This window comes from Chelon labrosus, assembly GCF_963514085.1.
Source record: "Chelon labrosus genome assembly, chromosome: 21".
Taxonomy (NCBI): domain Eukaryota; kingdom Metazoa; phylum Chordata; class Actinopteri; order Mugiliformes; family Mugilidae; genus Chelon; species Chelon labrosus.
The window spans coordinates 16,780,955-16,797,407 of record NC_140354.1 but is presented as its reverse complement, the minus strand read 5'-3'; the positions used below and the strand labels follow the sequence as shown (position 1 = coordinate 16,797,407).

Here is a 16,453-nt window from a genome sequence, read left to right as displayed (position 1 = left end):
GTTGTTGGCAATATTAAACTATAAAGAATACAGTCTCACTTAAAGAGCTAGGGTTATTTCTATAACCACCAAGATCAAAAGTTAAATAGCTTTAAATCTGTATCATATTGGAGTGCATCCAGTTGTTGGATGGCTGAGAGGTGGTTAAATTTAGCTTTTTCGTGAAAAATAATGGTTTGATTTAATTCTGTATGCCATTTTGTTGTCAATTGCCCATGATGCGGTTGCCCTGGATGATGCACTGTTGGGCACCGTCCCATACTTAAAGCTTCCCATTAAATTTTAATTACAATGGAACAAAGTTGTGTTTATATATATATACACTGTAATCTTAAATAATGAAATCTAAGAACAGGGTTCTGGTGTCAGAAGCTTACTGGTTTCTGTTTGTGCCCCAAATAGTAGTGATCGATCTCAACTGAGTGGCGTCTCTCAACTCCAAATCCATTTGCATGTCTCAAGTTGCTATAGTTGGAAGGTAAACAATGACAGGTAGATAGAGAAGTCTTGGATATTATCCACTGCCTGTACCACAAGACTGACATTAGCCAATGGGTTCCCAGATTAATATGTTACCTCTCAAATAAAACAGAAGTATTAAAATGCTTGAAACAACAGAGAGATGTACTTCTAAAAACACTTCTCCACTGTGCTTCTAGTGGCCATAAACCTAACAAGGTATAATTATTATCAAATTCTACAGCTACCCGTTAGATCAGGGGTGTCAAACATACAGCCCACGGGCCAAAGTCCGACCGCCAGAGGGTCCAATCTGGTCTGCGTTGTGAATTCACTGCAATTTTTCAATAAAAGTAACTGCTGTTCCTAATTTGTCAACTAGGGGCTGCACTGTTTTAATCAGAGACAAAACCCGATACTAAGACACGCTAAACAGCAGATGGCAGAAATTTGCCACGATGTTTGAGGTTGTTCATGAAATGTTTTGTAAAAGGATAGTTCATTAAACATCTTCATTGTGTTCTTTTTAGCTCTAAAACAAAGGGAAACATCTGGAGTTGTTGTTATTTATAGGTTACTGTGCCTTAGATGTACATGTATTTTTACTGCAGCAGGTGGCTCCTTTCAGTTAATAAGCGGGTTTAAGCTAAAATGCATGCTAACTGCCACACTTTTGACAGTAGTAGTATCACAATGACATTGTAGCATTTTGCAGCTAAAGTACCAACTGTTTCCTCCGAGACTTGATAGAAACCATGGATCAAAATGAAGTGAATATTGCGAAATATTTAGGATTAGTTGTGTTCTTTTAGTTTGTTCTGCTGCCCTCTGTGGACAAAAGTGGTATTACACCCACCAAACCTGATGAAAGATTGACTGATGTGAGTGAAGTAAACTTTCTGTGCTGTGCTTGCTGTTTATTTACAGTTCCGTCGACACAAATTTCAAGGCTTGATGAGGAGAACAGCCGGACTGAGCTAGCTTCATTAAACCTTCCACTTTTTAACTTCCCCTGTGACTGAGCTTCCCTCTCTTCGTGAACCATCCAGGGAAACATGAATCTCCTTTACCCCACCCTTCTCTTCCTCTTTCTTGCCATCTTTCACCCCGAGTCCCTTTTTCCATTTGTCAAGTGTTCACGGTTGTGTCCGCACCATTGTGTTTGCTACGAGCACGCCGACCTGGTGGACTGTCGCGACCGTGGGTTCGAGCATGTTCCCAGGGGCCTCCCTCACGGCACGTGGCTGCTAGAGCTTGGAAGAAACAATCTGAGCGCGATAGGCACCCGATCCTTCACTGGACTGTGGTCCTTGCGGGTGCTGATACTGACCAACAGTCAGATAGAAGAAATTCAACCACAGGTGGGAACAAACGACTGCACAAACTGTTAACGCAGGGATATTTTGACATGCATCTTCTGAAAATGACACCAGAGACATTTGAAAGAAGTCTGTAAATGTACATTTCCTTGTAAGACATTGCAATAGAGTTACAGTAGATGTGTGTTCAAAGTGGTAGATGAAGTACAAAGTAAATGCGTGACATAAAAAACTGTTGATATGTTGGCTGCCATGTAAATGCCCAAATGGTTTAATACAACATTACTGTACAAATAAGATAATTGCCACACGTCTTGCTGCTGACTGCTGCCTGCAGACGCTTTCCAGAAGTTGGTCCATCAGAACAAAATGGTCTTTTTAGGTAGTGGAGCTTCAAATAGACTGAGACCAAACATAATGGATCCCATTTTAAATAGGAAAGTAGTTGCTCATTTGAAAAGTAGCTTTCAGTTGAAGTCTGAAACAGGTTTTCCTCTTTGTCCACAGGCGTTTTTCTCTTTGTCCTTCCTGGAGAAGCTGGATCTCAGTTGGAACCAGTTAACAACTCTCCCTGTAGACTTCTCCACCAGCCTGTCCGCTCTCAAAGAGCTGCGACTAGAACACAACAACTTACATTATATATCTGGATACAGGTACCTAGGTCTTTCTGTTGGCCCAATGGAAGGCCATCTCTCTTCCATTATATTCATGTCAACCACGCAAGGATCTCTTCCTTGACTCGATTTTGTTTTTTAAGGTCAATGATCCATCATACAATCAACTTGAGTGCCTAAAATAGTAAAACTCCCAAATGCACATCTTTTCAAGCTATAGTGCTTTTTTTTACGTAGTTTATTTTGGGAATAGCTAATCAAGTGTCAAATCACTTGATTTGTCATATTCATGTTATAGCTAGCACCATAAATATCTATCACTGCCTCGATTATTTGACATATCTTGGAACAGACTCAACAGCTGCTCAAAACAAATGGTGGAGACCAAAAACAGAGCTCAAAGGGGATGAATATCAGAATCAGCTTTATTTGGCCAACTATGCACACACATGAAAGGAATTTGACTACAGTTTTACAATATTCTCAGTGTGTTTTTGGGACAAATTATCTGGAAAAAGTACTACAGCTGTTGAGAGTCTCACCGACAGAAACACGATACATTAATAAGTAAAACAAAGTTGTCATTTTAAAGTGAGCAAATGCACCAACACCTAAACAACCTTTAACAACCAGTGAATGGTGCTGCAGATGGGAGCATTTTGCAGTGGTTTTGCCTCTCTATTTCAGCGTCCGTATCAGCATCTCGTATGTTTTTTTCTCACTCCTGTCAGCTTGGAGTATCTGGACAACATGGAAAAGCTGGACCTCAGTTATAACCAGCTGGTGTCTGTTGGCCCCGGTGTGTTCAGGGGCCTCTCCAGGCTCAGACAACTCTATCTGCACAACAACAGACTGACTGTGGTGCAGCAGGGGAGCCTGGACATGCTGCCTGGACTAGAGGTGAGTAGGTTCTCTTTAAAATCAATTGAACTGGGTCTCATTGAGGTGGAGATCGATTTAAAAACCCCAAAAGGTATAATATACTAGTTTGAGGGTGGTTTGCTGACATTGTGCTGCCGAGGTTTGGATCATCCAAAGTCCATGAACAGAATCATTATTTCTCCTCGTCTCTGGGGTAGTCTATCCAACCTTGTCAAGTTCGTCATTTGCAAAAAAAACAGATACTCATGTGCAGAGTAGGAATAAATAGTGAAAAAAAGAGAAGTGAACCAAGGATAGAGCCTTGTGGCACACCATCTCTTGTGTCTCATGTCTGTTTGCCTGTTTGTCTGATTACCTCCCTCGTTCATCTGTCTAGGTACTCCAGCTGAGCAACAACAACATCTCTCAGATAGACACTGATGCTCTGGCTCCTCTCTACAGTCTGGCAGTTCTCGTCCTGGAAGGAAACAACCTGCATCACCTCAAGTTTAAGACTTTCATCAGCCTGCATACAACAGCCACACACATTCAGCTGTCAGGTTTGCTGAAATACTGAAATGTTTTAAATGTTTTGGATCACACTTTCCATGCACTCTGTCTTCCAAAGACAGTTTGAAGCCAGAACCATACAGTTCCTTATGTTCCATGTTATATCACGTTACAGAACGGTGTTCATGATAGTTTATAACTGCAAAAGACGAAGACAGAAATACGAATAAATACGAAAATAATAGCAACAATAAAAGTGCATTGAAAACCTCAAACAGATGTTAAAAATCCTGTGTTTGTGTAATGGCATATTTCAATTATTTTAAGCCAAACAATCATCATTATTTTTTTTTTAAGAGGCTTATTCTAATACTGCAGTACATAGCTATTAATAGGCATGGCAGTGCTAGTCCGTTTGTCGGCTGATCCAGCACTTTAGCCAAGACTTGTTTCATGCCAATCCATAAAATACTGTGTGTACTTAATAGGTCGCCATGTAACATTAAATTGATTACGTATTTTAGAGATAGCCATGGTTAAAGGCGGTAAAAGCGAACATCGTGATTCTTGTCCCCGACGAATGAATCGCACTGGCTTTAGTGAGTCGCCAACTAAATCCGTCACAACAGGGATTTTAAATAAAATATCCCCACAACCGTTTCACAGATTGGGATGGAATTTGGTAGAGACATTCATGTGCATGTCATGGTGCATCAGATGAAGTTTTAGCCAGCAGTAAATTTAGAATTTTGGCTTTTGTCAAAATCTTCAATTGATTAGGGAGGCGTATACTTGTGATCTCAGTATCTCTAGGGTACATCTTTACATTTTTTTGTAAATCTGATACATTTTAATAGACAGCTCCGATCTGATCACCTTTAGACTCAACGCTTTTTATTTTTTTTGCCCTTCCAGGCAACCCGTGGAGCTGCGACTGCGAGCTGCACCGCGTCTTCAGCAAGATCTTGCACGTTCGCCACCTCCACATCGACGACTACCGCAACGTGACGTGCCAGGACCCTCCCCAGCTGGCTGGGGCCGCACTGGCCTGGGTGGACAGCCAGCTGTGCATCGCAGAGACTGCCACCGTGCTCGTCATCACCGCCACCGTGCTGGTCACCGTGGTGGCAGCTCTGGTGATGGCGGAGAGGAACAGGAAGAGGAATAACGGGAAGAACTGGGACACCGAGTCGCAGGGCCAAACTCAGAGCCCTCCTTCCTGAGAGACTTTTAGAATGAGTGAAATGAGGAGGATATGGATATTTTATGACTCTTCATAGAGACAAGATAGCTTGTAGCATATATTTCAAGATGGTTGCCAGAAACTGATGATTGCTTGAATAGAAAAATTCCCCTCTCCTTTGAATTTACAGGCAAAAACATGTGCTGTTTGGAAGTCTGGAAGTACATTTTTAGTTTTTGCGCATCTTTTCGAGTACATTTTACTTTCCTTTGGAGCCAGTCAAGTGTCGTTTAAGCTACAACAAACACTCCTTATGTACTTCTAATTGCCTCCTTGATCTACTTCCATGCTGCTAAAACAGCTCCACTGTAAGAAGGTTTTTTTTTGTTTGTTTGTTTTTTTTTGCAGAGAAAAATTTGATTAACGATAACTAACTAATGCACTGTTTTAACTGGCTTCATCTTTCACAATAAAAGCCACCCTGCATTTAACTTCCTTTTAAATCTGAAGTGGCATCAGTAGAAAACGTTTGATTTGTAAATTCATTAGCAGTAGCACAAGACATTAGCAATATCCATAACACAAGAAATGCTGCATCATGTGTTGCGTTTTATTCTAAGAAGGTCAGATTATCCTCCCATCGTACGAAATAAAATTACAACACCGTAATAGTGATTATTTCACCGTCGCCAATTTTTGCTTAGTGATAAAATATTGCAAAATATTATTTTAATCTATTTCTGTGTCATTTTTTGGAAAACACTGTCACTTGAACATGGCCCTAGCTATCATACTATTAACTCATAATGTAAAATACTGCTTGAGGGTACTCCAAATGTCCGTTACCCGTTTGACACTACTGTCCTCGCGGACGGACAATCAGATGTCGAGGGTGTTATGAGGACCATATGTCTCTGGACTCCAGAGAAGATTACTGGAGGACTGATGGAGAGAACAGATAGAGGCGTAGTTTTACTGAGGTCACAGACGTGGCCAGATGTCAAGATAATTACTGCCTGACTGGAATGTGTATTCAATGTATTCAGTGTGCGTGTGCTTGGGGTGTGGGGTGGAGGGGGGATTAAAGAAACAGAGTAGGAAACCTGACTGACCCCTGACAGCAGCAATTCAGTTTTGTCACATTTAGTTTATTTGGTCTAAATTTGACATGTTTATAATGTATTTATTTATACCATGAAAGCTTATCAGTTGGATATGACAGCATTTTTACATCAACACCATCATCCTTCGCTTGTACTGAGTGACAGATATATCCAGTTATTGGTTGATCCAAAAAGAAAGATTTATTCAATCAAAGTATCCAACAGAAATGCATAAACCAGGGTTAATCTAATTTAATATGTAATTTAATATATATGAATAAAACGAGATTAATTTTATTTAATATGTAATTTAGAAATAAAACTGTATATAAATAAAATATATAATTAAGATTTTTTTTTAAAAACTACATATATAAATGATAAAAATACACATATATAATTAATAACAATAAAATAATAATAATTATAATGTTTAAGAATAATATATATATATATTAAATTACATATAAAATAAGATTAACCCTTATTCGTTAATTTTTGTTGATTCTTTTAATTAAATAGTAATTGGATACATGAGTGTCACTCAGTATCCCCTGAGGATGATGGAGTTGATGCAAAAACAAATAATAATAAAAAAAACAAAAACATTTTAACATACAAAATTAATGAACACGGGCAAATGTTCAATGCTTTTTTAAAATTACAGTCACAGTAATAATAGAACTGAAAGTCTTTGCTAGGTAATGCATTCCTCCCCCACACTGACTGAGACTTATCCGACTGGATTACCCCCAAAGTGGGCAGCAAATAAAAATAAAGCATTTAAACATAGTATCCCTAAAGTTGTTTAGCCAATCGCTACAGGTCGGTGATAGCTGATAATGACATCAAGAAACAAATCTGACCTTCGTCCGTCTCTTTTAGGTAACGGCTTTTATGGCTGAACAGAGCAGACTGGAACAACAGGGATTAGAGGGAGATTTACTTTGCAGGGAGCTGATGGGAAAATGTTTCATTGGGTCAGTCGTTTGGATGGACTTCATAGGGGGATGGAGAGAGGTGTAACGGCTCTGATTGGTTCAAGAGTTTGTTACCTGTACACGTTTTAGTGACCTGATAACTTATTTTAGGAAGTTGGTCAAAAATTTAAATGAAGAAAACTGACTGAAATGATTTTGACTAAACATTTTCTCCTTCACTCAATGACAGACAAGTTTTAAGTTGAGTCAAACTTGTATATACGGCGTATCCTTCAAAAGTAGGATCAACTTAAGTCAACATTGCTTTTGGGATCATAAACCTGGAATTACAATGTCTAATTTAACCAATATTTTGAGTTCGGAGTTAGCTTTTATCATCATCTGGGGGATGATGTCTTCTGACCTGGATGATGTCATCTCTGAGTGCCGCGCACACCCGCGACGGTCAGCTTATTTACCTGTAATTTGCTACTGCTAGTTTTTTAGCAAATTGGCTGAATATTTTTCCAATTCTGAGGTTGCGGAGCTCACTCCGGACTCAACGGGAATAGCACTAGCGTACGATAACAAAATATTGGTGAAATGAACGAGTTTCACGGCAGATAATGCGTTATAGGCTGTGTTTCGGTGCCCCAGTCACTCCCACTACATGGATATACGCTGATATAATTATCTCCCGAAGGAATACAGTTTACACAAAAGTTATATGGGTGAGTAAACGATCGTATTTTATGCCAGAAATAAGGTCCAGGTTGCAAAAAACAGTAGTTTCCCTTTAACATGACGCCTATTTACAAATTTCCAATTGTGGAACATTGTCATTCATCATAATGTTCAGTAAGTCCACTAATAACTCTCCTTTGACTTTTTCCTCTGGTACGTCCAGGAACTGAGACAGAACATACGTTCAGCTGCTTAAAGGGACATTTATTTGCTTTGTTTCCCGAGTGTGACACCTGTTTTCTGTAAACCAACACAAAATGCTAGAGTAAACCAATGAGAGGCTCATCTAAATGGGTCACCGGTCTTTGACTGACATTTTTTTCTTTTCTTTTTTTCTTTTTTTTTGTGGTCCAATCAGGCCTGAGGCCAAATTCCACTTTCATCTAACCCATTCCTGAAACTGACTCTGACAATGTCAATGCTCTTTCTCTGAGCATGGGACTTTACTGGGAAAAACATAACCTTAAGGTTTTTGGTTAAAATCTTGTTCAAGAATAATTTTACAAATTTTGAAACACGGCAAACAAGCCAGATTGAAAGAAAAAAAATCACTTGTCATTATATTATGAAGGAGTGCTTAACTCTCTATATTTGCCTTTGTCCATCACCTCGACTCCATTCATCCCTCCATTCATTTCACCGCCAACCAATAAAAGTCCTAGCATGAACTAAATATTTGTTAGTGAAAGCAGAATTAATCCCCAAAGGATTGGTAGACCTTTAAGTTCATGGTAATGTTGTCAGTAGGAATTGGAAACCAAAAAGACCCCTGGTGCTTTTTGTTGACCCGTCCGTCTTCCCCGACCTCCTTGTCGATTGGGCTGATTTCAGCGTTGTCTTTTGGCTGCGAACGTGGCGCTATCACACATAAATAGTTTTTTTTTTTTTTTCTGAAACTCATGCCGTAGGTTTTTTCGTGCTCAATTTTCTCTGTAAAAATGCGGCTAGACCTTCGGCAGCCTAAGGCCATTCTATAGGTATCTGTCACCACTGCTCGAACAGGTGGTGTTTTATATTTACAGTTGTGCTCATAAGTTTACATACCCTGGCAGAATTTATGATTTCTTGGCCATTTTTCAGAGAATATGAATGATAACACAAAAACTTCCCACTTCTTGGCACCTTTAACATCAATGACAGCTTGAAGTCTTTTGTGGTAGTTGTGGATGAGGCTCTTCATTTTCTCAGATGGTAAAGCTGCCTATTCTTCTTGGCAAAAAGCCTCCAGTTGCTGTAAATTCTTTGGATGTCTTGCATGAACTGCACATTTGAGATCTCCCCAGAGTGGCTCAATGATATTGAGGTCAGGAGACTGAGATGGCCACTCCAGAACCTTCATTTTTTTTTCTGCTGTAGCCAATGACAGGTCAACTTGTCCTTGTGTTTTGGATCGTTGTCATGTCGGAACGTCCAAGTACGTCCCATGCGCAGCTTCCGGGCTGATGAGTGCAGATTTTCCTCCAGCATTTTCTGATAACATGCTGCATTCACCTTGCCGTCAGTTTTGACCAAGTTTCCTGTGCCTCTGTAGCTCACACATCCCCACAATATCAGTGATCTACCTCCGTGTTACATGATATGAGTGGTGTACCTTTCATCATAGGCCTTGCTGACTCTTCTCCAAATGTAACGTTTATGGTTGTGGCCCAAACGTTCAATTTTGGTCTCACCACTCCAAATGACTTTGGACAAGAAACTCACTAACCTTTTATACACTCACACTGATTACAAGCGAACAGATCACAGGTGAGGATGGTACCATTTGTGTCAACTTGTGTTCATGTTATCAGGCCACTAACCATGAGTGAAAAAATAAGTTTTTCTCTTATCATTTATATTCTCTGAAAAATGGTCAAATAATCAGATCACAAATTGTGCCAGGGTATGTAAACTTGCAAGCACAGCTGTATATACTTGTTTGCCAGGTGTGGGTTGTAGACATATCTCAGCCAACAGACTTTGTGACAAAACAGTAGCAGGTGGACTTTGTCTTCTGGGCATAGGGACACATTTACTGAATCCTTGCAGTATATGTTAGTGCTGTTTAGCTCTAAGCTGAGATGGGAGCCGCCAAGGTACCTATTTGTTAGCCAGTCTCATTAATTATTATTATCAATTATTGATTAATTGTAACTTGTCTAATTGCATCAGATTTTTCTTTTGTTCTCTACCTTGTGATTGCTGTTTGTTGCAGAGAAGTTCCTTTTTTGGAACTGTGACCGTGAGTGTGACTGTGCTGTGCGTTACCAGTTTGGCTTTTGCAAGCCCAGTGGAAATGGTGAGTGATCCGACCGGCGAGTGACCCATCGGCCCTCAGCTCCTGATACTGGTACAGCATGTAATGAGCCACCCTTTCTTCTCTCACCACAGACCCCCCGTCTCACAGCAGCCAGAAAACAGGGTAGGAAGTGTGTGCACACCTGTAACTACATTGTGTACTGTATAACCCAAGCGTTGTGTGTGTTTGCGCGCATAGGGTACAACAACCCTAACCCCTTACCCTAATGTGCGGTTTATACTTCAACATCAATAATAGCAACAGCGTCAGCCCAAACCCTACAAAGACCTTACGCAGACCCTAACGCCACAGCCTGACATGCACCTTCCCAAAAATGGAACTACCCGTCATGACGATGCAGACCACAAGAGTTGATTGGTCCGCTTGGTAGTAGCGTATTACCGCTTTACTAATTCCAGCTGCTTCTCCATCTCCACAATTTTCGAACTGACGGTTTTGGATCAATAAAGACGGAACACATTGAGGAAAGGTTAGCTGAAGAGGTTCGGAGATACAAACATTTGTAGGACTTGTCTTCAGCGAAAGTTCAGCGAAAGGTTCAGTCGCTATGTTGAAAGTGAAGCAGGAAGTAGAAACAAAAATGAAGCCAATTGGCAAAAAAGACACAGCGCCAACTAGGATGGAGTTTTCACAGAGTAAGCCAGACTGATAAGCGTACAAGTATAAATGGCTTGCACCGATGTAGGCTACATGTGTAGGTTACGGCGTCTATGTATCACAATATGTTAAATGAGCCTTAACCCTAACCCTAACCCTGCACACATAGAAATACATTAAAATGAATGTTAATGCTAACTCTAACTCAAATAGGTCATGAAATGACACGGCATAGGGATCCAGCATTTTTACATATTAACTGTGACACAACCATCTGTGTTGTAGGGGGCGCTGTTTTGTTTTTCGCCACCTACCAAGGACAGCTGAGAGAGATCCTTGTCGACCCAGTGGTCTTCAACCAGGTGTTGGTGAACCAGGGCTCTGCCTATGACAATAAGACAGGTATTTTCACTGCACCACTCGCTGGCATCTACCAGTTTGTGTTTTCTGCCCAGCTGTGCCGTGGAGAACTCAACAACGACTGGAAATTCATTGTCAACTACAGGGAAATGATGGCCTGCCATGCTCAGGTACTCAAGACAACACCAGACTAATTAAACAAACTAACTGACAATCATGGGTGATTTAGATATTTGAAAACTAAACTGATCAGTATGTCTAAAAAGCCCATTCTCCTCCCTACTCCTACCACCCAGGTGTTTGGTGGTGCCACAGCCCTCAACACTTGTTACTTCATGGTGGAACTTCAGGAAGGTGACCGGGTGTGGATAAAACAAAGACCAGGATCATGTGCCTGGGCCGACTCTCACTCCAAAACTATCAACTTCTCTGGCATCCTGCTGTCAAGTGAGGGTGCTCCCATGTTGGGAGAGAAGTATGGCTCTGGCTTCTCCTGTCCACTGCCCAGTTTAAGCCACAACATGAACACGCTGACCGACAGAGCAGAAAGGAGTTTTGCTCTGTCCAGTGTAATTCTGCTGGTTTGTCTTGCATTAACCTTGTGCTTGTGTATGTGATTGTCTTTCATTCTGTTTATGCTGTTATCTCCAGTTATAAAGAAATGTTGGATTATACACTATCCTTATTATTTTTTTTTTTTTTCCTCAAATCTCATGGTCCTACCTTCACAGAGCGGTTGGCATGGCAACTGGTAGTCATCATGATGTCACATCCTGTTTCTACAGCGTCAAATACTAAAACTAAAACAAAACTTATCAGAAAAATGGACACTTGGGAATGCATCAGTATTATATTAACTACCCAAAATGACTGAAATCATCTTTGAAAAAAAATTATTTGACGTGTATTTTAGTGTTTTATTTTGGCCCAAGTCCCACCCACTAACATGGAGGAGGTGGGGCTTATGACCTATACTGCAGCCAGCCACCAGGGGGAGATCTACTTGCTTTGGCTTCACTTTTGAGGAGCTGATCCGCCGTCCATCTTTATACAGTCTATGGTGCAGCACTTGGATTGCCCAGCAGATGGAGACACACACTGCATATTGTAACAGACATGTCCATGGTTTGGCTTTGGGATGTCAGTCATGTACAGCTTCTATTACAATAATGTGTTACCTTTTTTATTTAAGTTAAAAATTCAAGAGCTGAGTAGGGTTCCATATGAAGTATTTTTAATATTTAAACCTAAATATCAAAGTTGTACCTCTCCAGGACTGCTTTTTGACTATTTTGAGAATGGCACCGTCATTTTTTACTCAGGGATAGGGGTTACAACTAATATAAAACTTTATATTTTCAAATATAATTACAAATCTTTTTTAATTAAAAGACCAAAATTCAGATTTACCTATTCCTACATTTTTTTTTAAACTTACTAAGGTAGACTCACCAGTTGAAGCAAAAGCTTATGGACTAGAAGGTTTTCGAATTCAGCTACCATTGCTACTTCCTTTTCTGTTACTACTTAAATATGTAAATCACATATCGATGGCCTTGACGGTGACTAAGAATACCATCCTCCTGAAAATGGAAAACAGTTTCTCTACACCTACTGATCAGGCACAACATTAAAACCACTGACAGTAGAAGTAAATAACATTGACAATCTTGTGACAATACAGTGTTCTGCTGGGAAACTTTTGGACTTGGCATTTATTCGTGTGGATGTTACTTAGACGTATACCACCCACCTAGATCAGACCAGGCACCCCCATCCCATATCAATGACACTCCTTGATCGCAGCAGCCATCCCCAGCAAGATGCAGCCTGACACAGGGGCAGACACAAAAACGCTTTAGGAACAACTAAAACAAAAACATGAAGAACAGCACAAGGTGTTGACCTGGCCTCCATATTCTCTAGATCCCAAACTGACCAAGTATCTGTGGGACGATCCACAGAGGCCCCTCACCTCAACCCATAGGACCCAGAGGCCCCCACTTACACAATTCTGTTGCCAGGATGTATTAGCAACGTGGTCGTAGTGTTATACCTGGTTAGTGTATCTCTCGGGAAGGTCTTAAGAGAGTTTTCAAATGTGGCACAAATGCTCACCTGGATGCGAGGATGAGATTAATGTTCAAAGATAAAGGTCACAGTGAATTAATAAAACACATTGGGCTAGACAAATATATACACCCATATTAACATGGATGACATTTGTGTCAAAATGTGTGCATGTTATCAGGCCATTAACCATCAATTCACTAACCATGAGTAAAAAAAAGTTTTTCTCTTATCATTTATATTCTCTGAAAAATGGCCAGATAATCAAATCACAAATTGTGCCAGTTTATGTAAACTTGCGAGCACAACTGTATATATTTGTTTGGCAGGTGTGGGTTGCAGACATATTTCAGCCAACAGACTTTGTGACAAAACAGTAGCAGGTGGACTTTGACTTCTGGACATAGGGACACATTTACTGAATCCTTGCAGTATATGTTAGTGCTGTTTAGCTCTAAGCTGAGATGAGAGCCGCCAAGGTACCTATTTGTTAGCCAGTCTCATTAATTATTATTATCAATTATTGATTAATTGTAACTTGTCTAATTGCATCAGATTTTTCTTTTGTTCCCTACCTTGTGTTTGCTGTTTGTTGCAGAGAAGTTCCTTTTTTGGAACTGTGACCGTGAGTGTGACTGTGCTGTGCGTTACCAGTTTGGCTTTTGCAAGCCCAGTGGAAATGGTGAGTGATCCGACCGGCGAGTGACCCATCGGCCCTCAGCTCCTGATACTGGTACAGCATGTAATGAGCCACCCTTTCTTTTCTCAAAACAGACCCCCCGTCTCACAGCAGCCAGAAAACAGGGTAGGAAGTGTGTGCGCACCTGTAACTATATTGTGTACTGTATAACCCAAGCGTTGTGTGTGTTTGCGCGCATAGGGTACAACAACCCTAACCCCTTACCCTAATGTGCGGTTTATACTTCAACATCAATAATAGCAACAGCGTCAGCCCAAACCCTACAAAGACCTTACGCAGACCCTAACGCCACAGCCTGACATGCACCTTCCCAAAAATGGAACTACCCGTCATGACGATGCAGACCACAAGAGTTGATTGGTCCGCTTGGTAGTAGCGTATTACCGCTTTACTAATTCCAGCTGCTTCTCCATCTCCACAATTTTCGAACTGACGGTTTTGGATCAATAAAGACGGAACACATTGAGGAAAGGTTAGCTGAAGAGGTTCGGAGATACAAACATTTGTAGGACTTGTCTTCAGCGAAAGTTCAGCGAAAGGTTATGTTGAAAGTGAAGCAGGAAGTAGAAACAAAAATGAAGCCAATTGGCAAAAAAGACACAGCGCCAACTAGGATGGAGTTTTCACAGAGTAAGCCAGACTGATAAGCGTACAAGTATAAATGGCTTGCACCGATGTAGGCTACATGTGTAGGTTACGGCGTCTATGTATCACAATATGTTAAATGAGCCTTAACCCTAACCCTAACCCTGCGCACATATACATAGAAATACATTAAAATGAATGTTAATGCTAACTCTAACTCAAAAAGGTCATGAAATGACACGGCATAGGGATCCAGCATTTTTACATACAAACTGTGACACAACCATCTGTGCTGTAGGGGGCGCTGTTTTGTTTTTCGCCACCTACCAAGGACAGCTGAGAGAGATCCTTGTCGACCCAGTGGTCTTCAACCAGGTGTTGGTGAACCAGGGCTCTGCCTATGACAATAAGACAGGTATTTTCACTGCACCACTCGCTGGCATCTACCAGTTTGTGTTTTCTGCCCAGCTGTGCCGCGGAGAACTCAACAACTTCTGGCACGTCATTGTCAACTACAGGAAAATGATGGTCTGCCATGCTCAGGTACTCAAGACAACACCAGACTAATTAAACAAACTAACTGACAGTCATAGGTGATTTAGATATTTGAAAACTAAGCTGATCAGTGTGTCTAAAAAACCCATTCTCCTCCCTACTCCTATCACCCAGGTGTTTGATGGTGCCTCAGTCCTCAACACTTGTTACTTCATGGTGGAACTTCAGGAAGGTGACCGGGTGTGGATAAAACAAAAGGCAGGATCATGTGCCTGGGCCGACTCTCACTCCAAAACTATCAACTTCTCTGGCATCCTGCTGGCGAGTGAGGGTGCTCCCATGTTGGGAGAGAAGTATGGCTCTGGCTTCTCCTGTCCACTGCCCAGTTTAAGCCACAACATGAACACGCTGACCGACAGAGCAGAACGGAGTTTTGCTCCATCTAGTGTAATTCTGCTGGTTTGTCTTGCATTAACCTTGTGCTTGTGTATGTGATTGTCTTTCATTCTGTTTATGCTGTTATCTCCAGTTATAAAGAAATGTTGGATTATACACTATCCTTATTATTTTTTTTTTTTTTCCTCAAATCTCATGGTCCTACCTTCACAGAGCGGTTGGCATGGCAACTGGTAGTCATCATGATGTCACATGTAGTCTCTACAGCGTCAAATACTAAAACTAAAACAAAACTTATCAGAAAAATGGACACTTGGGAATGCATCAGTATTATATTAACTACCTAAAATGACTGAAACCATCTTTGAAAAAAAATTATTTGACGTGTATTTTAGTGTTTTAGTTCGGCCCAAGTCCCATCCACTAACATAGAGGGGGTGGAGCTTATGACCTATACTGCACCCAGCCACCAGGGGGAGCTCTACTTGCTTTGGCTTCACATTCGAGGAGCTGTTCCGCCGTCCATCTTCATACAGTCTACGGTGCAGCACTTGGGTGGCCAGGCTTAGTGTGATACTGTAAAGTTTTGCTCTTTGAAGATGTATCTGAGACTATTGCTTTAAAGACAGTACATATGCACTGTTAAATATTGGGTCTGTAGAAACACATTGTATGTACAGTAGAAGTCCATACATTTAAGGGTTAAAGAAAACTGATGCTCATAATTATTTGTCTTATTTGTAGCATACCAATTGTTGGACATGGCAAGCTAGTAGTGGCAATCAAGGTTGGTTTGCAACAGTGAGATAGATACCCGAAACAATTAGCTTAAAAAATAATAAAACTCTATGGTGTTGCTGTTTGAATTTTAGTTTTCTTTTTTCTATTTCTGAGGCTGGCTTCACTTGTGGCGAAATGCGTTTAACCTATTTACATGGAAGTCTTCAAGTGTTTGAATTAAGGTAATGACATGCATGGATTGCCCAGCAGATGGAGACACATATTGCATATTGTAACAGACACATCCATGGTTTGGCTTTGGGATGTCAGTCATGTACAGCTTCTATTACAATAATGTGTTACCTTTTTCATTTAAGTTAAAAATTCAAGGGCTGAGTAGGGTTCCATATGAAGTATATTTAATATTTAAACCTAAATATCAATGTTGTACCTCTGCAGGACTGCTTTTTGACTATTTTGAGAATGGCACTGCGATTTTTTACTCAGGGATAGGGGTT

The 16,453-nt window shown here is 40.7% G+C and overlaps 1 protein-coding gene across 1 annotated transcript; it reads left to right on the top strand.

Annotated features, from left to right (window-relative positions):
* Window positions 1–9,111: 9,111 nt before the first annotated feature.
* LOC311506180 (complement C1q tumor necrosis factor-related protein 4-like) lies at window positions 9,112–15,354 on the top strand (the record flags this gene model as incomplete). The annotated part of the gene is made up of 8 exons (XM_084570057.1): window positions 9,112–9,127; window positions 9,908–9,991; window positions 10,895–11,139; window positions 11,266–11,416; window positions 13,638–13,721; window positions 14,623–14,867; window positions 14,994–15,266; window positions 15,349–15,354. 8 exons carry the CDS (start codon window positions 9,112–9,114, stop codon window positions 15,352–15,354), a joined length of 1,104 nt encoding a protein of 367 aa, XP_084426183.1.
* Window positions 15,355–16,453: the final 1,099 nt, after the last annotated feature.